A 23924-nucleotide genomic window follows, 5' to 3' on the forward strand; every position below is an offset into this window, starting at 1 on the left:
ACTGAAACTCATTCAAGGGTTTACCATTAATCCTACTGACTGAGATAACACCGAATATTTATTAAGTAGACAGTGAAGGATTGTATTACCTCAGCCAAGTAGATTGTTTCCCTCCCTGATTACTTGTTAGAAGAACCCAAAATGGGTTTATACGAGACAGAATGAGAGTTAATTCATTTTAGTTATGCTCTTTAGCAATTATTTTATGATTTATAATCCATGAACAAATAAGTAGAGCTGTCCCAAACCAATGTTTGAGAATTGGGGGCGATGTGAGAAAGCAAGTGTGAGAATGCAAAAGTTTCAAAATAAAAACGTTTAAGTGTCAATCACATGGACCATATTTTCCAGGCTATGAGTCAGACCAGCCAAAAATGCAAAACCAAGATAGAATCATCAAAAACATACATGTCATCTTGAAAGGCAATTTTAAATGAAAATAAAATAGACAACACTCTATACATACGTTACACGTAAGTGCATATCATAGACACGCCCGTCAGTAACGACGTAACATATTAATGTCATGATTTGTCAAATGCCCTCACCTGCACTCCTGCGCTCACTCTTACAGCCCCAACTGCCACTCGTTCCCTTATTAATCCTCCTCCTATTTAAGCATGCCATTCTCGTTCACTCCTTATCAGACCGTCAGCGAACCTCCCCACATGCAAGGCAAGCATTTTTTTTACTCTGGCTCCCGTTCTGTTCCCGACCTGTTCCTGTATTACGCTCGATTCCGTACCCCGATTCCTGTATCGATCGCCTGTCCCTGGCTTCCCGATCGTCTCCGGTTACTTGACTAGTTCCGATCTCCTACCACGCTCCGTTGTCCCGGGTACTTGACTTGTTCCGATCTCCGACCACGCTCTGCTCCTGTCCTGGCTACCCAACTTGTTCTGATCTCTGACCACGCTCCATCTCCCGTCGCGGCTGCCCAAATTGCTTCCGATCTCCGACCACCCTCCGTTCTCCCGTCCCGGCTGCCCGACTTGCTTCCGATCCCTGATCACGCTTTGTTCGCGAGGGCTTCCCGCTCTTCCTGCCCAGCAAGCAGCAGATTGCGGTCTTTTTCCTCTCATCCTGACTTCCCCGATCCCTCAGTAAAGCATTGTGTGAAACGTGACGCATTTGGGTCCACTGGTTGTACCGGTCCTGACAATTAAGAGTCATTCAGATAACTCTAGCATAAAGAACATGTTTACTAAACTATCATCTTCACTCCAAATCACTAAATCCAATCAAATCTTCATCTTCTGTGTACATTTTACTAGTAAACAACACCCAGTAGGTCCAGGAGGTAGATGATGTGCCAGTGCCGAGAATAGTCTCCCCACGGAATCCGTTTATTCAAGTTGGGGGCGGCATCAGCTCAGGAGGTAAAGCAATAATCTCGTGATCAAGAGGTCGCAGGTTTGATTCCCGACACCTTCGTGTTATATGTCGAAGTGTCTCCTGATAAGCATGGCTGATGCTGCCGTGTGAGGGTGTGTGAATGGGTAAGTTTGAAGCACGTTGTAAAGTGCTTTTGGGAGATCTTCATTGATTTAAATGAAGACCATTTACATTTAATACAATTTATTTATGTGGTACATCTCGTTTGATGATGACTAGAAATTAGAAACGTTTGTCTCCTGTTTTATCTGTTGATAATTTGACGTTTCATTCCATTGTAATAAGCTTTATGGTAGAGCGCATAACATTTTTTTATACAGTAATATCAGGAAAAAAAGGCAAAATAAAAATGCTGGTCTACTAGTGATCACAAGAGCCAAGAATAGATCCGCAGGTTCGAGAGCGTTCTCCATTCGGGCCCCGGTGCTGTGGAATGCTCTTCCTCCTGAGATTTGCTCTGCAACCTCAGTGGAATTGTTTAAATCTAGGCTTGAAACATACTTCTATTCAATAGTTTATGAATGACCTATATTTTATGTTGACAATATCTGCGTACTGTTTGTTATTACAACATCTGTTGCAGCCTGGTCATCCTAGAAGGGGGATTACCCCATGTGTGGTCCCTTCTCAAGGTTTCTTTATTTTCTTCATGTTGAGGTTTTTGAGTTTTTCCTTGCCCTCGTGTAGGTTTTAGATCAGGGGATGGTGTAATAATAGTCTGTAGTCTGTAATAGTCTTTGGTCGGTGCAGCCCTTTGAGATTAAGGGCGTCACAAATGAACATGACGTGACTTGCTCAAATGTGCATTAGCGTTCTATTACATTCCCAACAAATGAGAGACGTAGTGGTTTTAGTGAAATTTTACCTATTACATTCCTAAAAAGTGAGATAAAAGTGAGAGACGAATTGTTTTTTATGGTTTTAATGACATAGCGTGAGTGACGTGTACGCACTCCTGCGAGGGGGGACTATTCTTCCTTTTTCCGCTTTTATGTCGTGGTCAAGGTTGAAATCATCAACCCTGGCCTAGAGCGCCTCCTTGTGTTTCAGGGTGAAAATAACATGTAAAGTGATCTACAGTACCGGTCATAAAAATGTTGAACTCGATGATATGATAATCTGTTAAGGACTTAACTGGAGTATAAGTCGCATCCCCGGCCAAACTATGAAAAAAATCTTATACTCCAGAAAATACGGTACTATTCCGTGGGAATGTTTACAGCTTTATGGGTTGTAGTGGCAAACCATTTTAAATTTTGACTGCTATTAAAGAGCAAGGAAACAATAACAAGAAAAGAGTCTAGATTTTCTTAAGGTAGGTTGTATGTCAGTGACCTCCGGTGAAGTTTGTGTCTGGTGAGGCACAGTCAGATTAACAAATAAATAAACCTACATATTATTCATAATTTCATTAGCCGAACAACAAAGTAATATATGGACTGTGGCTTAGAAAAAAAAACAAGTGTTATTGTCTTATGCGAAGCATCAGAATGCACTATACATATCAGTGTTTCTGGCTCTGTAAAAATAGTGTGATAATGAGATAAGCTCTACTGCCATTTCATTTGTTATCCGTACCACTGGTGGTCTAGTGGTACAGTAACAGCGCCCCCACAGCTTCAATCTGGGATTATTCCTGATGCAAACAGGGTTTTGCAATTGTAATCAGTAATGGTTATTGACTGATTAATCATTGCACTATTATAGGCAGTAAGCGTAATGCACTCTTACTGTAGTCTCAAAGTATGAAAACTCTTTGACAAAAGACTGTTTTTAGGAGGTGCACCTTATAGTGCGGATAATACGGTAAACAAAAAGGTCAATTGTCATTCTTACCGGTCCTGAAGGCATTGAAGATTATTGCAGGGTGTGCAGACTGCGAGCGCTATTCAAACGTTACTTCGCAGGAGACCCCCTTGTGGATGCTCGGGGGTACTGCACTCCGAAGAGTTTTTGGCCTTGTCCTTATTGTTATTGGGCTCGTTGTCTTTAATTATGTCATATTGACGGCAGAACAGCGCAATCACACCTGAGATGCCCAGGAAAAAGGTTGATTAAACATAAAAAGGGAATGCCACGAGCAGCCAAACATTTTTATTTTGACAATGATATTCACACTCGACAGCACGGCGGAGCAGTGGTTAGCGCGTGTGCGACACAGTTCTGAGATCATGAGATCAAACCCCCTGTGTGGAGTTTTCATGTTCTCCCTGTGCTTGCGTGGGTTTCCTCCGGGTACTCCGGTTTCCTCCCACATTCCAAAAACATGCATGTCAGGTTAATTGGCCGGTCCAAATTGTCCCTAAGTGTGAATGAGCGGGCAAATTGTCTGTCCCTGTGTGCCCTGCGACTGGCTGGCAATCAGTTCAGGGTGTCCCCTGCCCACTGCCCGAAGATAGTTGGGATGGGCTCCAGCACCCCCGCAACCCTACTGAGGATAAGCGGTGCAGATAATGGATGGATGGATATTCACACTCTTATGCACGGGCTATAATAAAGATTAAATATGTCTGCTTCCGCATAAGTGGCAGTTAGTAACATTCTCAAACTGATCATTAAGTAAAAGATGGACATCAGGGAAATTAGTTGTCTAACTATGAATACAGTTCGTAAATAAAGCTACTATAATGGCATCATTCTGAAAACTTGTTTTCTTAGGATAAGATGTAGCATTTTTAACAATTGACACTATCGTGTACAGACGCTCCCCTACTTACAACCGTTCGACGTAAAATGGTCGATACAAACATTTTTTTTCGGGATGCCGAAAACTATCCATACATTGCTGTAAGTTAGATTTTGTATTGTGTGCAACTTTATCCGAGTACAGGACAGTACTGTAGCGCTTATTTCCGCCGCTACTAGAGTGTGGCGCTGTGAGAGGTCACCCAGCATCCACCTGGAAGTAAAAAAATCAGCTTCCTCTCCCTAGTTTGTGTGTAAACATTCTATACGGTCTATGTCTATACTATCTCCAGGGCGCTAAGAACTTTGACATGTTTATTGTGTAATATCTTGTGCATCCATTCAATATGGTTGGTGTAAAGTGTTTAGAAGAGGCGAGCTGTTTCTTTTGAAATGAAAGTGGAATAAGAAAGCTTGATGCGGTTGAAAATGGTTGGATTGCTTTTTTTCGTCCACTTTCTACCATAGAGGAGGAAGTTGCCTAACTCTTGAAGCCCATCTTCCAAAAGTAAGTTAAACTTAACTTTATTTCTTTACAGACTATATTATTTTATGAAATGTTTATTTTTTTGTACAAAACATTACAGGGTACTTATACAAGCCTTAAACATACTCAACCAACTTACGAAAAAATTCAAGTCACGAACGATCATCCGTAACATGTTTTTTAGTAGGGCAGCATCTGTACTTCACAAAAACAAGCATCGTCTACTTCTGCGCATGGAAAAGTGGGACAAAGACACCAGTAACGTGTAGTCAGTGGAGGTAGGTGAGGCACAGCCTCACCCCTCATCATAGAAATATAAATTGAAAAATATATTACATGGTTTGATGTATTCTTTCTCATGTATTTTTAATTTTGTGATCTTCATTTTCAAAATTGCAGAACTCTCACATTACAGCAATCCCTCGCTTTAACGCGGTTCATCTTTTCCTGTGTCGCTACTCACGGATTTTCTACTTGCATTATGTTCTGCATTTTGTTTTGTTGTTGATGTATAATGGAGTATTTATTTGTATAACAACTGTAAAAGATGAATATTTTTACTTTACAGATTTTACCTATCACAGGCTGTATTTGGAACATAAACCCTGCGAATAAACAAGGGCTAATATACTATAAATATCATTAATACAATTAGTATGTAATGTACAAGTGGCTGCACATACAGAGTGAGGCACAGAATTCTCTTGCTTCATGGCAGAGGGCGATAGTGAGACCAAGAATTCTGATGTGGCGCACACCTCAGGCCCAAACAATAGAATTCGCAATTAACAAGTCAAACCAGCTAGTATTTTTGTTTTCTTCTTGAATGCACATTTTTTTCATAAATCGAGGCACACCAATGTGGTGATGATTTTATTGAAAAGGAACAGTGCTCAGTCGTATTTCATATGTTGAGAAAATCGAACATTTTTGTTCTATGCTACTCTTTTTATATTTGCTTTCTTGTTCTGCCAATCACATAATGAATAAGATGTATGTTTATGTATTCTTAAATCTTACATGCCTCACCACACCAACCTCGCCACACGTCACTGCATGATTTTTTTTAATGATACATTTATATTATATAAGTAATAAGTGAACATCATTTACCCTTTCACTTGAGTTAGAAAAAAACGACGCGTATAACAAAGTCAAAACGATGCAACGGTTTTGTATATGAACTGAAGTTGTACCAATGTTTGTCAAAAAACTTCAACTGGGAGTGGCTAATACTTCTTGAAAAAAAATCCAGATGGTGTGCCACATAGCTCTTTCCTTCAAAGTAATATTTACCTGCCCACATGACGAGGACGACAGCGATGATAATGACCTCACCAGCTCGGAGCTGAGCCGCTTGTCCCATTTCCTCCATTGTGAGCTCGTCTAGGGAAGAAAATTAAAAAAAGTTACCCACAAGTTTCATGATTACTCATTGCACTCACCTGTGCCCGCTCGTTTGGCGCCACCTGCTGCTACTTGTCTGATTTGTTCATCCTCCTATTTAAGCTCAGTGCTCTCACGCACCCCTTTTAAGTCCGTCAGCGAACCTCTGCTTATGCAAGGCAAGCACTTTTACTCTGGCTCCCGTCCGTCCCGTTTTTTCATCTGTATCCCACTCGTCTGTTCCTGATTTCCCGTTTGTCTCCGGCAACTACCCGTTTTTGACTACCGACCAAGCCGATCCCCCGCTCCAGCTATCGACACGTTTTTTTCCGTTTGACCAGCTACGATCACTCGCTCCGGGAGATCCACTTCCGCATTCCGAACACGCTCCGATCCCATGAGCGGCTTGCTGCCCTCGTCCAGCAAGCACCGGATCGCTGGCGTTTGTTTTTCCTCTATATCTCAATAAACTTATGAGTAAACGTTACGCATCTGGGTCCTCCTCCTGTTCTGGTTCTAACAGGAAGTCCTTTATACAGATTATTCAAACACAATTAATGAACACTAAACCAGAGTTTCTGAAATAGGGTTTGAAGTACCCCGCATTATGAAATTTTTGTTTTTAAGACATTTGAGGATGTATTTATTTCAGGAAAATATAATGAGGGTTAAATGAAGTTTACATACTTTATTTAAAAGGACACTGTGTAATATCTAACCAATAGTTATTGCTCTATTGTGTAGTGCACAGGCCACTGACATTTTTGAAGCTGAAGACAAATTTTGTCACCGATTGGCATAAAAGTGCTAACAGTTTCATACACATTCACAAAATAACAACTTATTTTTTTTTACTACTTTCTTATTATGATATTACTAGGTTGTAATTGTTGGAAGTAAAATAGTCCCTAATAAACAAAAGACCTTGTGAAAGGCTGGCAAGAAAATGAGAAGAAAAACGGAGCGGTTTGGTAAGATCAAGTCTCCATAGTTTGTAGTCTTCTGTGTGCGTGTAGCACTCATTATAGGTTGGATTACCGTGTAATGATTACACAATACAGCGACATTGTCCCTTAGAACTGAGTTGAAGTGCGTGCTATTCACATAATGTATATAGTGTCAATCTTCAGAAAATGTGAAAATAAAAAATAAAATGTAAAAAACACCAAAAAATAGGATTAATCCTAATTGTATTCATGCTACTACATTTTTAAGTGCAGAATTTTAATCATAAATGGTAACTTTTTTGTTCTTTTCATTTCCAAATTTTCAATTGGAACACACAGTTATAAAGTTTCACTCAGTTGAAATGTGTTTTTGATGTTATTATTTTTAATATATTATACCACAAAATGGATATTTGCCTCAAAAATATTGCAGAAGGGGAAGAAAAGTGGATATTATCCTGCACCAAACCGATACAAGAATGAAAGAACTCTTTGCTGCTCTTATATACAGCTTTAAGTGTATTTAGAATGTGTTCTTTTCTCCTCACTCGGGGCAGTTTCTTTGAGATTTGATGCTCCCCCATTTCCCCTCTCTTATCACCCCCTACTGATGAGTGTTTAATATTTGCAGGGTCCCTCTAAAGCGGCCGCTCTTAACGTTCTAACTGGGTCGGCCCTGATAAAATTGGAAGCGCCGCATGCTGCGGCTGCAGATAAACCTTTTCCCCCGCTTTGGAGAGGGTGAGCGTTACGCAAGGGTGGAGGTTATCCGCGGCAATTATGCTTCTTTATTGTGTAGGGGAGAAGTCAAATAGCATTCCATTGGCAGCACAAGGCAAGCAGGTTTGATGTTCCTGTTATCTCTTACCTGGTGTCTTGGATGCAAGCTTTTCTGATTCTTTGGGGGTCCGAAAGAGGACGGGCTCACTGGGCGGACTGCTGCCGCCCATGCTAATGCTTTGCACATGCACGATGTACTCGGTGTCCTCGTCCAAACCCCACAAGGCGCAAGAACGTGTCGTGGTGTTCACCTCCTGGATGAAGCGTAGCATGCGTACGTCCTTTTTCTGAGGAACATAAAAATAATTCAATGTAAAATTGCCATATAACGATATCTTAACTGCCACAAATTTGTGGTGTCCAAAAAGCCTGCTTGATTTAAATGTATGTGGTTCCAAAACACTGTGGTGGTTAGTATTTCAACTAAGCATGTTTAGAACACCTATGCTTAGGACCCATGCTTTAGCCAAATGAAGCTAACGTAGCTCTATTAAACTTCCATTAAAGGACATTTTGTATTATTTAGCACCTCGTAGTTGTAAGAAGCTTCAACGACACCAGAGAAACCTCCTTCACGTTTTTGTTAATTTCAAGAAGGCGTTTGACAGAGTAGGGCAAGCCGCTTTATGGGCGACCATGCGGAAGTACAACATGGGACAGAAACTAGATTAGACTATTGAACAATTGTATGCCAATGCCAATATTGTGGTACTTATCAATGATGCCATTAGAGCGTGGTTTGGAACCACAGTTGGTGTGAGACAAGGCTGCATTTTCTCTCCAACTTAATTCAACACCATCCCGGAGAAGATCATGCGTGACAGTATTGCCGAATTGGCAGGCGACAAACAGGAACTCAGCGATCTGGTCAATCGCCTGGACAAAGCATTAACCCAGTAAAGGATGGAAATTAGCACAGAAAAAAAACAAAAGTAATGACCAACAATCCCCAAGGTATGACCACAAACATCCCCACCAGTCACAGAGAGCTAGATTTAAATATCCTGGAGCTCTCATATTAGAAAATGGATCAGAACCAGAAATCATGGCTACGATAACTTAAACCACAGCCGCACTTTACCAGCCTAAACCCATCAGGAGGGAAAAGAACATAGCAGTAAAATAAAAAAACTCATGCAAGCGCTGGTTACTTCCATCTAAACGCTTGCGAGACGTGGACTCTCACAAAAAAACTGGAAAGAAAATCCAGGCCTTGGAGATGCGATGCCAGAGGAAATCTCTAGGCATCCACTATTAAGCCCATGTGAAAAATGAAACGGTGCACAACACCATCAGAGGGCACATTGGGCCCTATGAAGAACAGAAACTTCAGCGGTATGGTCACGTCACAAGATCATTAGGACTGATCAAGATAATTCTCCAGGGCACAGTCCAAAGTGGCAGTAAGAGAGGAACAACATTACGGAATGGACTGGTCCCAACTTTGCCATGATAGGGTCAGGGACAGGACAGGGACTGTCAACAGTGAAGAAGGCTGTCCAGAATAGCGTCCTCATTGGTACCCCGAAGACCCATGCGGTTAAGGGATCCGTGAACCATGAACCATGAGTTATAAACCAAAAAAACATACTTCATTAAAGAAAAAACATTGTTTTGAGTACTATCATATAAAAATGTGTACTTAAAATTACATAACAGGGAGACTCATCTAGAATGAGCTGACATGATCGTCTACCATCTTGTTGTCAGGGGTACCTTTGAAAAATAAAAAACCTTGTGAAAGGCTGGGTAAAAAAATAAGAAAAATTGTATCGTTCGGTCTTTGAGTCTCTGTATTTCTCTTTCTCCTTATCCTTTGTAGAACTTGTTTTTGGTTGCACTATACATTACAGCAACATTTAGTTTTCAAATTTCACAGAGCGTTCCTTTAAGCACTTGTAAACCTCAATGAAATACAAGCTAACTACAATGCGGCTTCTGGACTTACCTGTTGAGTGATGGCGAATCCGATGACAGGGTCTCCTTCCAGGGTTTCCCACGTGACCACGGCTGAGTTGACGTCGATCTCCTTGACTGTCACATTGAGTGGAGCTGACAGGAGGTTGTCTGATGGGGACAAAACAAGGATGTCAAAATATCATTGCATGCTGTGACCAGTGTTGGGACTAACGTATTACAAAGGATATATTCCCCTTACTCTATATACTCACATCCAAGCAGAATTTCCAAGGTTAAAAGGGTTCAAATACACGTTTTCTTGCCATCTGACAGGTATAACCCACTACTGTGCAAGATGACTATCAGCAAGAAGGTGTGCTTGGTCTTCTAAACATTGTTGGGACCGACGCGTGACAAAAAATCCAGTTACTTTCCTCTGTAACAAAGACTGTGACACTTTATCAATAAAAACTTCTTACGCCACGAAGGTTACCACATGGTGTGTTATTCGGCTACTCATTAAATGGAAATCATACAGTTGTCACGTAAAACCCTCAATCCGCCAGCAACATAATTTGAGAGGTGGTGGAACTGAATACAGATAGGGTTGCACCGTCTCGAGCACAGAGTACGAGGAACCTGAATTTCTTGTCACGGAGATATTCTCCCTGCCATACATACGCAAATCCAAGCTGAATGTATAACTTTAAACTAAAATCAGGATTCAACTTACATGCACAAATTTGGTTGAGTGACACATGTTGTAGGCAGCGCTTGGAAAAGGTGTGTAGCTCAAATAGGAACAAACCAACGTATAATCAATGGGAGAAAGGTAACCACAGAATTTAAGGTAAGCATGTGCTTAATTTTGGTCCTTTTAATCTTCAATTTTTTTTGCAATGCACCATGACTGGAGAAAAAATGAAAACATCTTGGACAGTACCGAGAAACAGAGAAGCAGATCTTGAGGTAGTTTGAAGCCCAGAGACAAAATGGATATGGGGCATGTTGGCTGTGTTTATTTCAAGGCGCTCAAGATTGCACAAGCCAACAAATGGGAAAGTTTCACTGCTTCCACATTTTCTTCTATTTGTTTTATTATGTGTCTGTGTTAAGGTAGTTTACAGAGGTTGTCTTCTGTAAGAGTAGATATGGTAATTTGTTACTAGATGGTAACTTTGGGAGTCGCACGCTACTTTTTAGTGTCAGTAATCTTGGGGGTAACCGAGTTACTTTTTGAATGAAGTAATTGTAATTAACAAACATTTTTTAGTAACTGGCCCAACACTGTCTGTGACTGTCTCACGTTAGCTTAGCAGTTAGCGTGCTTTCTCCATGGTTCTCGGGATATGCCACCTGTCTTACTTGGGAGAGTCGCCATGACGACGACATCACATCGGGACAGGGAACTGCACACAAAGAGCTGTGAATGTCTCTTGAGCACACAACACTTTCGCTAATGGTATTCTTCAAAGACTAATGTACTGACTCCCACTCTTTTTTCTCAGTTCAATACTAAAGCCATCAGGCGGATTACATAATATTGCATGGAATTTCATTTTCTTCTGGGGTGACCGGGCACGGCGTGACACCCTCCCCCTTCTCGACCAGATGGCTTTGAGCGTGGGGATGCTGCATTCTAGCTATCAATAAGACACGTGTGAGGACAGTCAAAATAGCACATTTTCTTTTTAACATTAAAGGGACAGTGTGTATATTTGACCACTAGATTTCACTGTGTGGTGTAGTGCTGGGGTCGCCAAGTTTTTGGAGCTTAACGCAACCTTTTTGTTACTGATTGGCAAAATTTCCCAAATAAATCCCTACATTTGATATAAAAAAACATTTTCAAAGCAACTGACAAGATATCCTATAAATAGGTATTAGTATCGCATGCTTGTTTAGGGTGGTGATGGCACTGGGAAACAATCTGAGCCTGTCAGTCCATGTTTTAAGGGGCCTGAAGCGTCTTTCAGAGGCCAACAGGTCAAAAGGGTGGTGGCTCGGGAGATGGGAGTCTTTTATCATGTCGTCCGCTAAGTTGTGGTATCGCAGGCCTGCAATGTCTTTCAGACTGGGCAGAGAGCAGGCAATGATATCCTGGGCCTTGTTGACTACTCTCTGCATGTCATACCTCTGTATACTGTACGAGCAGCTCTAAAATTCCCATTTTGATATCCAAGATCCCAGAGGCTAGAGACCACTTGAGACCGCTCACTGCCACCACTAGCTCAACCTGGTTAATACATGCGCTTTTTGTGCTACAGCTGTCCACATTTCCATAACATTTGGAAAGGAATGCTTGGATGTGTTTTTTTCCCAAAGGCCATTAGAAAGTGAAAGTGTTGCAAGTCCAGCAAAAAGGGCAAAAGAAAGTGAAAACTAAAAACTGAAACCGGGAAAAAAGAGAATGACAGAAAAAAAAAAATCAGCTATAAAATATGTGTTTGGATACATTTAAGATACAGTAACTAATTTTAAGTGTATCATAAGTGCTTACGTACATTCCGTTTCCCCACTCCTACCGCACCTTGCTTACGTCTTTGTTACGGTGAGTGCTCATAATAAACTCACATTTTCTTTTCATTTACATAATCTTGTAACTGTATTTTTATGTTTATTTACTATTTGAATCTGTTTTTGGTGATCCGGAAGATGTGTTTTAAAGCGCTTTAGTGTTGACTTGGATGCTTTTAGGAGGTCGGGAACTGATCAATTTGACTATTTCATATGAAGAATATTTGCTTGGTACAGGAGCAATTTGACATACGAGGAGCAAATTAAGCATGTATATAGAAGTACGACTGTATATAGAATGAGAACAAAATTAATCTGCTGGCACCTTCTGATATGGAGGAACGTTAAAGTTACTCGTCTGAAGAAAGCAACAATACTGAATAATGCCATGTTATGTTGCAAAGATAAAACTAGGCACACAGGTCAAGGTCTCATGGTTGAAAAACACTGATGTAGTATGACTACTCTCATTATGAATTCAATCTAATTCGTTTACGTTTACACCTTTGTTGCCCCTCATTGAATTTTTCCATCCGAAGCAGGTATCCAGAACGTATGGCTCGCCAGCCGGATATGACTTACTTCATAAAATACATCTGGCTTGGAGTTAAAATTAAGGCTGTGATAATCCTCTCAGTAATTTTCCAGTGTTAGTGTAGCGAATTTATAGGGCAAGGTTTTACCTATAGTTTACATTTATGGTGTTAAAACCCTCAGAATCCATCATATGGATGCTCACGGGATATTTGTGTTCGCCGTTGAGACACTTTATTATTAAAATCCACATACCAACTTTGGTAAGTGGTAGGGGTGGGATTATCTGTCCACACACATATCCTTCTTGTTATAAGTATCTTGTGACATTTTTGCAAAAGAACTTCGCTCGCACCTTGTTTTGAACCATTAATTAGGACAAAAATGAAGGTCAAAATGCGCCTCCATGTTATGAGGTAACTGCAGGAGAGAGACAAATTTTAAGTAGTATATTTGTTGAGATTAGATTTGATTTAGATTTAATTTAGAGACATTTATTTCCACTGACAGCAACAGGGGAGATCAAAGGCATTAAATTACAAATACAGCAGATTTTTGAGTTTGCGAACGACTGACAGTCTTTGTGGAGTCTTTTTTTCCCCAATATCTCTTTGATGCTGGTCAAAGGTGAGTTTGTCATCGGGTGTCCCAATTATTTGAGCGTGTCCTTTGTTTCAACTGTTTGTGTCTTTATGATAATGGAGCTCATGGACACAGGCTCTGGCTTGATTATTATTTCTAAGATTTTATCCAATCATCTAACGTCACAAAGAGAAGTAAAATTATTAGCTTTTATTCCTCCCCTAAAAAATGTGGTGCGGCTCTCAAAACCAAGGAAATCATTTTACTTTCGCGTCTCTTTGAGTAAGAGGTAAGACCGGGGCTAAAAATTTAGCCCGACCCGACCCAAGTTGCGGATATTCAAACCTGAACCTGCCCAAACCTTACAGTATAACTTGATTCGATAACCGAGTCTGAAATAAACCAAAAGCTTTAAATCACCGCCAAAGTAAACACAAAGCTTTACTGCGAATTTCAGCGCCGAACTGTGCGTTACGGCTGAACTACGTAGTTTTGGGGTTTACTTAAGGTTCCTCATATCCAGTGTGCACTGCAAGCGCGGCGCCTGAATGAACAGTTTGGTGCCGAAGTGCATATCTTGGCGACGTGCAGCGAACAACAGTGAAAACTGAAAAAAGAAAATCATATTCTGCAGATTACAAGCTGCAAATAGTGAAATATTTGCCCCAAAACAGAAAGAAAGTTTGTAAAGCTTGTAAGCTATTGGCAAGAAGCAGAAATGACGTCTGACGTGAGGGAGGTTGAAGGAGGAAGCCGCGCGTCTTTTACCCCAACACTGAGGAGGAAAAATTCTTTGGATTTAGTGATTTTGGGTTAAACCAAGGGCAGCATGACGGCACAGTAGTTAGCGCATGTGCAGCACAGTTTTGAGGTCATGAGATCGAACCTCCTGTGTGGAGTTTGCATGTTCTCCCCGTGCTTGCGTGGGTCTCCTCCGGGCACTCCGGTTTCCTCCCACATTCTAAAAACATGCATTTGAGGTTAATTGGCTGGTTCAAATTGTCCTTAGGTGCGAATAAGCGAGTGAGTTGTCTGTCTCTGTGTGCCCTGCGACTGGCTGGCAATCAGTTCAAGGTGTCCCCTGCACACTGCCCAGAAGATAGCTGGGATGGGCTCAAGCACCCCCGCGACCCTACCGAGGATAAGCGGTGCAGACAATGGATGGATGGGTTAAAATGTCTTTATCTGAAATCATTACTTGAGTAAAAGTAAGTACATGCTGTGCAGATCCTTTACCAAGGAAAAAGAAAATATTGAGAGAGAAGCCCGACCGGTCCCGACTTAATGATTGACATTTTAAGCCCGAATTTCGGCCAGGTTTGGGCTTGGGCCCGTGATCTTAACTCTACTTTGAGTCAAAAAGGGTCCAGACCGTTAAGGCATTAACCTACTCTTCCTGTTTATATGTGTATGCGGTCCACAACCTATAGCAAACTCATTTGCATTTATCAGGGGACTGCTGTAATAATGCCGTCCAGCTTTTTCATGATCGACCGATGAATAACGGCATTTTAAAACGCCCCCTTGACGTCCGTAAGCGTCAACGGCATGGAATAACGTCAAACGTCATTTATGCACGGTGAAGGCACCGTGCATAAATATCATTTGAACGCTCACGTGTGCCTGTACCTCATTTATCAATCAGGCTGATCGTTTTCGATAACCGTTTCTTCAAAGCGGCGCTTCGAGCAACACGTGTCGTCGTTTCGCATGACCGTCTGCGTTTCGTACTCACCAGCTCCGACGGGGGGCACCAGCAAGATTCCGAACAGGATCAATGACCGCCACAGAGATCCGAACGTCCCTCCCGCTTCCCCCTCCATCTTCTAACGTTTTGCTCCACGCTGCGTGGCCCATTTAGAGCGCTCGCATCATCCCGAGCTCCTCGCTTCGACTGGAGCTCGTTGCAGCGGGATGAGGAGGATGATGATGGGGACGATGCTGATGAGGAGGAGGAGTGTCCAGCTGTTGGAAGGAAGCGACGAGAGTAAAAAAGAACGTATGTGGTGCAGTCCCTCTTGCTCTCCCTCTCTTCCCATATCCCCCTCCCTCCCTCACCTCTCAACCTAAATATAAATTATTACGTTATCATGTGTTTATGATTCTTCCTGCTATCTCTCTTTTTCAGGGTGTCATTTCTCCACAAACAATGACACCAACAGTAACGTGAGGTGAGGTTCATGTCTACTGAGGCACAGTACCGACTTTTTATCCATCATACGATTGACAAGAAATTATTTTTTAAATTGTAGCGCACACGCCGCTGCCAGTCAATGACAAGATCTGACTCAGCGGGATGACACGTAAAAAAAACAGCGACCAGATGATGAAGGTGCTGTATCGGAGTCATATCAGGAGGCTTCTCTTGCTACTGGTAACCATGGAAAGCAGTATCACCTGTTTCATGTGGGGGAGCAAACCCCCACCCCAAAAACAGCCTAGAGAAGTTTGGGTGCTGCCAGGCTGTACCTGCCCAGGAAACACCACAGGTAGTGGTTTTTGCAACAACCCAGGTGGTTAGGAGAAAGGTGAACCCTGAGCATAGAAAATAAATGTTTTACCTTTTTGAATATGAGAAATATTTTTTTGTTACTGATTAGCAAGACAGGCTATGAGTTTTAAATGCATTTCTAAAATAGCATCCTATGTTATTACTATGTTGTTAAAATTATATCATTATTTACCAGGTTATAATGATTAGACATAGGGTTAACATCAGCACATTCAACCACTCTAACATTATTTTTAAAGACACAGATTGTGTAAATGATTTGTCATGCCAGGTAGATATCACATTTTCGAGAAAATCACTGTGACCCATCACTGGTGATCTATTTTCAGTACCAGCCCACGGGCTACTCAGGTGCTCTTAAGGGGCGATTTGGGGCCCGCGGGAACCAGGTTGGAGACCCGATCAGTCCTCAAAAATGGAAGGTACTAGAAATCCACTCATAATCAATGTATGGGGACGCTGGAATTCAGAGAATTTCCAGGATTTCGAATCCAAAAGGTCCTCACGAGGTGACGATTAATCAACTGTATTTGCTGGGAAATGAAGAGCAAGAGTGTCCAATTCGATAGTCTCTTATTGCGGTCATTGGAAATTCAATATAACAAGTCCACTGTATGAGAACTCCATAAGGACATGCGATTTCAAGACAAGGGTACCGGGACCTGTTGTAATGTGAACGAATGACCCTCATTACTCGCACGGAGAGATCCAGGGAAACTAATTCTGCAGATCGATAAATGATTAAAATTCCCAACAGAGGCATTTGAAAGATTCTTGGATAGCCTGAAGGAGAAGAGATGTAGCCAGGGACTCACTTTGCCGTCTACTCTCAACCCTCAAGGTTGGAAGGGCGATTTCAGATGAGCACCGTTATACATCTTTGCTTCTATGCGGACAGTTTTACGACTATTGCACCTCACATGTGCACAATCTCCCGTGATGAACACTGATAACAACACCCTTCTACTCTCTTTCGAACTTCCCTTCCATGTAAATATAGATTTGATGGTTATACTCATGTGTCAGGTAGAAGAAAAATGTGTTTACTGACATTATTTGTAAAGAACCTTCCTGAAGGAATGAATCAAGAAATCGCATCAAGACAGAGGTAAAAACTCCTTCCGGCAGTGACAATAAACCAAAACAATCATTATTTGACTGAAAGTTTTGCAGGTGGCTCAAAAAAAATAAAAACAGAGGTTAATCATTATATTTAGTTGTTTTTTTGTTTGCCTGTTTCAAGCCCAGCTACCGCAGCCTCCCCATGTGGAGTTTGCATGTTCTCCCGTGCCTGCGTGGGTTACCTCCAGCTACTCGGGTTTCTTCCACATTCCAAAATGAACCATGCATGTCAAGTTAATAAGCCTGTCCAAATTGTCCCTAGGTGTTAATGTTAATGAGTCAGTCAATTGTCAGTGTCTGTGTGCCCTGCGACTGGCTGGCAACCAGTTCAGGATATCCCCAGCCCACCGCCCGAAGATAGCTGGGATGGGCTCCAGCAACCCCCTGAACCCTTCTGAGGATAAGCTGTGCAGATAATGGATTGATGTTTGCCTGGTGCTATATGAACCCTAAATTAGCTTAGGTTGACAACTGTGTCAAATTAAGCAGTTGCCTTTGTTGTTAGTAGGAAACATCCAAAAACAGGAAATTGTCTAATGTGTCACCTGGTTCAAGGTGTTGAGGACTGTACTATAGTGCAGTGGGTAGCACATTCACCTAGCATTCAAAAGGTCCCCGGTTTGAGACAGGGTGGAAACATATGTAGGCCTGGAGAGTGATGGGTGCCACCAGGCTGTACTTGCCCAAGACAAAGCACAGAAAATGAAGCTCCCTATGACCTGTTTAGGGGATCCAACCAATATCAGCTCTAGCCATATATGGATATTTTTGTGTAAACTGCAAGGTACCTGGACAAACAAAATGTCCCCGAGAAGAGGTTATGCTAACTATACAAATTGCCACGGAATATTTGCTAACCGTACAAACTGCCAGCGTGTCTCATGACAGGAGGTTCAACTGACTGCAAGATCACAGTGACGCTGGGGCGCACTCAAATGACATCCCAAAAACGACAAACCTCATATAAACTGTAAAACCACAGAGGACTCCAAATGGCTGAACGGCAGGATATCGAGCAACGATCGAAAAAAAAAAAACAAGAACTGCAGTGTGTTGTAATTCCGCCCCATACTACTTAGGCTACGCCTCAGTAAAAGTATAAAAGCTTGTTACCTAGACATACTTTTGCAGTTTGTAGTGTTTGCCTACAACATGAGTGTTGTCCAGAACATTCTGCATTAAAAAATCTTGAGAAATGTTCCAATACAGCCTCTGATTTTACCAACATTCTTATCACAGAAAAATTAAACCAACAGAAGCAAAATCATGGTAAGACTGCTGTCCTACTACTCAATTTCCCCTATTGTCATGTCTGACTCGAAGGACCGATTACTATTGTAATCACTAGAATACATTCAAATACATCAGGTCAGCTAAATATCTGAAAATGTACAGTCTAATGTGAGTCACTGTAACAAGAACTACATTTCATACACCTACATATGGTGTGGTGTCGCTTTCTCATTTGCAAAACAATGCTTACACACAAGAGGTAATGTTCCTCTTGATTTTTTTGTGTGAGCCGATTTCATTTAAATTAACATAAAGGTTCATTTTTGGGAACAAATAGTAAATCGTTGACGTAGCTCCCCAGCCGTTCTCAAAAATCTGCACTGTTGCATTAAGGGACGGCAAAGAGAAAGAAGGTGGCGAGGGCTTATTTCCCTAAGTGGTCCCAAAGTGTTGGCATCACTTGTATGCGTGTCCTCGCCAGGAGTAGAGGACATAACTTGAGTGAAACAGAGGAGAGCCGTGTTTGTAACCTTCACGTCGTTTTTAGTTTGTATCATCCAAAAAAATGGGTGAATGCTGATGCTAAAGTTGGCGGTGAGGATTTTCGCTCAGTCACTTGGTGGTAGAGGTATGATCTTGGACCTGGGTCAGAATCTGGCCTAAAAATTCCTCTTCATGGAGGTTTTGCACAGCATTGCTTTTATTCAACTAATAATTTAGATAAAGAACCTGCTAACCAAACTATTAGTTTAACTCCAAATCACTTAATCAAAAGAAATTGGGGTAAAAGATGCTCCGCTTCCTCCTTGCACCTACCTTCCGTCAGACGTCATTTTTGCTTCTCCCCAAGCTTACAAACTTAACAAACATTCTTTCAGCTTTTCAGCCAAATATTTCACTGTTTGCAGCTTGTAATCTTCAGAATATGATTTTCTTTTGGGTGCCAATTCATTCAGTTTTACTTTTACCTTCATTCCTTGCACGTCACCGAAACGCGCACATCCTTCGGCGCTTAGGACTCGGCCACAAGCAAACCCTTAGCTGCGTAGTCCAGCTGAAATACATAGTTCTGCGCTGAAATACGCACAGCCGAAGTAAAGGTTGGTGTTTACTTTGGTGGTGAATTAAAGCTTCGGGTTAATTTTGGGCTCGATAATCAAATCAAGTTAATCCGTCGGGTTTTAGCCTGGTTCGGGTTTATAAACCCTCGATTCGGGCTAATGCTTTTAGGCCCACTATTATCTCTACTTGTCTTATAGCCTAACACTGAATTCAGGTGTGCTCACTATTTTTTTGGTTTTTTTTACCAGTCACAAATATTTTTTAGCTGATGTGAGACTTGCTCTTGCTCTTAAATGCTTTTCAGGGCAATACCGGCAGTGAAAATATTTTAAATTTTCTTGGCAGGAATCTTATGGTTCAGATCCTACCTCTTAGATAGGACGCATTGTGTTAAATATGGTGAAATGACATCTGAGCCCTTTAGTGTGACCTGTGGTGTTCCGCAGGGTTCAGTACTTGGCCCCCTTCTTTTCAGAATTTGATGATATTAATCGCAAGTATAATATCAGTTTCCATTGATACACAGTTAAAACTAAACTATATCTTATGATGGAGGAATCTGCCACACTAAACTGTGGAAATTTGGAGGCCTGCCTCACTGAAATAACAAGATGGATGTCACTCAACTTCTTGCGCCTCAACCCTGAAAAGACAGAAATGTTCATTATTGGTCCATCTAAATGGCGTGACTTGTTCTCAAAAACTGCTCTGAATATTGACAAATGTAATATCACCTAGAGCAGGGGTCGGGAACCTATGGCTCGCGAGCCATATATGGCTCTTTCTATGAGTACCTGTGGCTCGGAGACAAATTTGATTGCATGCAAATTTTCTACATCTCGTCCAAAACGTAAGCTATTAATCCTGTTCAAAGACTCACAAAGCCAAACCAAAGCTGTCAACATTGATGTGCTTGGCAGTATATATAGGGCACGTTTTTCACTACAATTTACAGTCAAGGTGTTGCACGAAAAAAAAAAAAAAAAAAAAAACTCGTTCTGGCTGTACATCGCTAAAGAATCCGTTATATAAAACCTCACTATATTATCTGTCTTCAGTGTTCAGATACCTTATGATGAATCCACAGAACACACTGTAAATACGCCAAAACACCGGAAGAGAATTTAAAGTTTTTTGATTGGGTGAGTGGGAGGGATAGGTGGAGCTATGCAAAAAGTGCAAGCACTCCCTCCCATCTCTCACCCTACGCCGTCTGCGCCATAGATAAGCACATCAGGCTCCCTGTTTGCAGAATGTTGTGACGTTTTTACAAAATAACTGCTTACATCTGGTTTTGAAACCAATAAGTATGGAAAAAAAGGGTCAAAATGAGTTTAACCGATCTTGAGTAATTGCAAGAAAGACACAAGTTTAAAGTGGTATGTTTGTTGATTTTGGGACACGGGCTCTGGCATTATTCTCTTTTCATAATTTTTATCAAATCATCAAAAATAAATGTGCTGAAGACTAAGCTTTTGTCTGGGGTGCGGGTTTAGCAATTTAGTAAATTTGTCTCATAATATATGGTGTGGCTCTTTCCCAAAATAAAATTAATATATTTTGCTTTTATGACTCTTTGAGTCAAAAAGGTTCCCGACCCCTGACCTAGAGTGACTCAGTCAAAAATTTAGTTTTCACATAAAAGCGTATCTGTCCTTCCAAACACACGTTTAGATATTACTTCAACCTTTTTTTCTCCATTTTCGGAACATTGAAAAAAATTCACCCTTTGCTGTCTCAGTTCAATGCGGAGATTATAATTCATGCGTTTGTTACCTCACGTCTCGATTACTGTGCTGATTATGTACTACTCTCCGGTCTCTCGAAATCCAAAATCAAGAGTACAAAATGCTGCAGCGAAGCTTTTAACTAAGACAAGAAAGTTCAACCACATTACCCCGATTTTAGCTAACCTGCATTGGTTAGCTTAGGATGAGATTTTAAGGTTCTGTTGGTATTATTCAAAATCATGCATGGACTTGCTCCCTCAGATCTTTCAGATTTAATTTCCCCCTATGTTCTGGTCCGGAGCCTTCACTCTGAAAATGTTGGTCTACCACTGATCCCAAGAGCCAAGAAGAGTTTCGCAGGTTCGAGAGCATTCTCTATTCGGGCCCGGTGCTGTGGAATGATCTGCCCACTGAGATTCGATCTGCAACCTCAGTGGAACTAATTAATGACAGGATTAAAACACACTTGTATTGTATAGCTCATAAATGTCCCATAGTTCATGTTGACAATATGTGTGTATTATTTGTTTTTCGAACATCCATTGCAGCCTGCTCATTCTGGAAGGGATATGACCTCATGTGCGGTCCCTTCTCAAGGTTTCTTCGTTTTCCTAATGTCGAAGTTTTTGAGTTTTGCCTTGCCCTCATGTAGGTTTTAAATCAGGGGACGGTGTAATATAGTCTGTGGTTTGCAATAATCTGTGGTCTGTGCAACCCTTTGAGACTCTTTGTGATTAAGGGCTATACAAATAAACATGACTTTACTTGACTAATGCATATGTCAGAATGAATTGTGTGAATTATTTGTTTTCATTCAACAATTTGCCTTTGTTGTAATATTGAAATGTGTCACTGCATGAAAAGGCATGGTTGCATGATTTTTCAGGTATAGCCTTCTTATTACGTATTTCAGTCAATTGTATCTCTGTTATATAGTAGTAATTAATCCACCTAATGATTATTTATATAAATAAAGTGTAATTCATTCAGGTGTTATTCAGTGTCTACATTGTTTGCCATGATGTTTTTAGTTAGAAGTCCTTGAGTTTAATCAGTACTAGCCAGACACCGTCTGTGAAGCTGGGATTTGGGGAATTTTCCACTGACTTAGGTTTCATTTTTGTGATAGCCTGCTGTGTTCTGCCCCTTTGTAGCATAAATGACCGTCAGCCAAATTGAAAGGCAATTGTGAAACCATTACAGCTTTATTCTGTACTCAAAATCCCACAATATTATGTTTTATTTGTTTTTAAATTGTTTTTTTTTTTGCAATTAAAACCTCAGTGGAACTGCTTCCCCCCAGTGTTTGTTTTATCTGTCCCTTCTTGACCCCTGTAGTAAAAGAAAAGTCTTTCCTCCTTTGCCATCCCACTACTTCAAAACCTATTCGAACCATTCAAATTCCAAGATATTCCCAAAATTCACACTTGGCATGCTCTTTCTTTCTTCGTTCCTAACACAAGTAATTTCCCCACAATTCAGTGTTTTTCCACCGAAATTAACCAACTGTTAATATTTAGCTCATTCATTTCAACTTCAGATAAATTTCCTACTACAGCTGGCACTACAGGCTAAACAGGTAATAAAGATTTAAAAGAGAAAATTAAGAGAAAAAGAGTGTAAGGCTAAATAGTCAAAAGTACAGTGATACCTCTATCTATGATTTTCATTTGTTCTGAGAGTAGCAATGTAACCTGAAAGATTAGTAAGTAGAGATACATTTTGAATGTAAATGTGCTAATCTGTTCCAAGCCCCTCAAAAGTATGATATATATTTGAATAAATCATAAAAGAGCATCGGAACATGAAACAAATACATGTGAAAATGATATCACTGCACAATAAATATAAAGCGAGAGGCAATTTTAATTTACCGTTTAAACGGCCTTTTTGTTTACTGGTCCTCAGCAGTGTTTTTTTTTTGTATTGCGTGTCTTGAAAAACTGATCCAGCGATGTCTGCTTTTGTTTATTATCATGGCGACCACAGATGTATAACTGCCATAGTCTTTTGCAAGATAACACAAACGCTCTACCTTTTTATACCTTTCTATGTTCTCTTGCTTTGTTTCAATGGCCAGAAAAAGTCTCTTCCTCTTCTTTTCTCCTTGTCCACTTACCTGCATGTCTTTTGTGCGGTCCATTGTGAATGATAGCTCTTTGCAGCGGTGCCATACCGTAGACTGTTTAGAGAGCGGGAAAGAGACACCAACAGTGTACCGGGATTCACGCCTACGCATTCAGTGCGTAGACTACTGTATTTTTGACTTTATATCGTGAAGTTGTAATTAGAGGCAATGTTCAAATGTAGAGACATTTTTAAGTAAAGGTACGACTGTATTAACAAAGTTGTGTTTGGAGAAAGGCGCAAGTTGTAACTATATCGTAACATTTGAACAATACAAATCAATAAAAATCCCCAAGAAAGTCGACAAATAAGATATTAATACCAATGTTTCCATTCATAAGTAATATACAGGTTTTCCAGTTTTTTTGCCCTTTTTTGGGCCGTGATGGCCCTGGAGAAGAAATAGTCAGGACCTCTTTGGCTTAGGAATGGTTGAATTCAAAGACGGTGTCCTAGATGAATTAAAACAGCCGGAGCTCATCTTTTATTCTCCTAATTCCCCAGATGTTTTTGGTACCTTTTAAAAGCTCAGATTTCCCTTTTTTCGTTTTTAAATGTTAATGTTTTATAAAATGATTATGTTTTCAACAACTTTCTGTAAAATCTGAACATAACATTTGAAATGGGAAAATGTGCTCCTTTTTGTAGAATACAGTTAATTTAAATCCTGAGGTGTTAATTATCTTAGACATATGCGCTTAAATCATAATAAGATAATGCAAGACACAAGTATTTCGTTTATACACCCGGGGAGACGATTAGATTACTTTTTATTACATTTTGGATTGAGTTAAAAGATCATTTTATTTTCACAAGTACAATTCGGCTGATTACTTTCGACTGACGAACGAATCGAGAGTGACCTCTACTGACAAATGAATAGAAGTACTCACAAACGACACACAAAAATCTGTTTCTTTAAAGAT

At 40.7% G+C, this 23924-nt stretch overlaps 1 protein-coding gene and 1 long non-coding RNA gene across 2 annotated transcripts in view; one reads left to right on the forward strand and one right to left on the reverse strand.

Annotated features, from left to right (window-relative positions):
* Positions 1 to 15201, reverse strand: part of fndc5b (fibronectin type III domain containing 5b) — a 22102-nt gene extending 6901 nt beyond the window's left edge. Inside the window, exons 1-5 of the mRNA XM_088329112.1 lie at positions 14948 to 15201; positions 9629 to 9747; positions 7769 to 7967; positions 5864 to 5953; positions 3232 to 3424 (exon numbers count right to left, since the gene is read on the reverse strand). Coding sequence (XP_088185238.1) covers positions 3285 to 3424; positions 5864 to 5953; positions 7769 to 7967; positions 9629 to 9747; positions 14948 to 15035 — 636 coding nt within the window. The 5' untranslated portion in view covers positions 15036 to 15201 and the 3' untranslated portion in view covers positions 3232 to 3284. The remainder of the gene's footprint in view (positions 1 to 3231; positions 3425 to 5863; positions 5954 to 7768; positions 7968 to 9628; positions 9748 to 14947) is intronic.
* On the forward strand, positions 14803 to 16914 carry LOC148371184 (uncharacterized). Its single transcript, XR_015849773.1, has 3 exons — positions 14803 to 15211; positions 15341 to 15383; positions 15465 to 16914. It is a non-coding gene; the product is annotated as an uncharacterized LOC148371184 (long non-coding RNA).
* Positions 16915 to 23924: the final 7010 nt, after the last annotated feature.

Source organism: Urocampus carinirostris, chromosome 2 (assembly GCF_059441175.1).
Source record: "Urocampus carinirostris isolate Australia breed hairy pipefish chromosome 2, RoL_Ucar_1.0, whole genome shotgun sequence".
NCBI lineage: Eukaryota > Metazoa > Chordata > Actinopteri > Syngnathiformes > Syngnathidae > Urocampus > Urocampus carinirostris.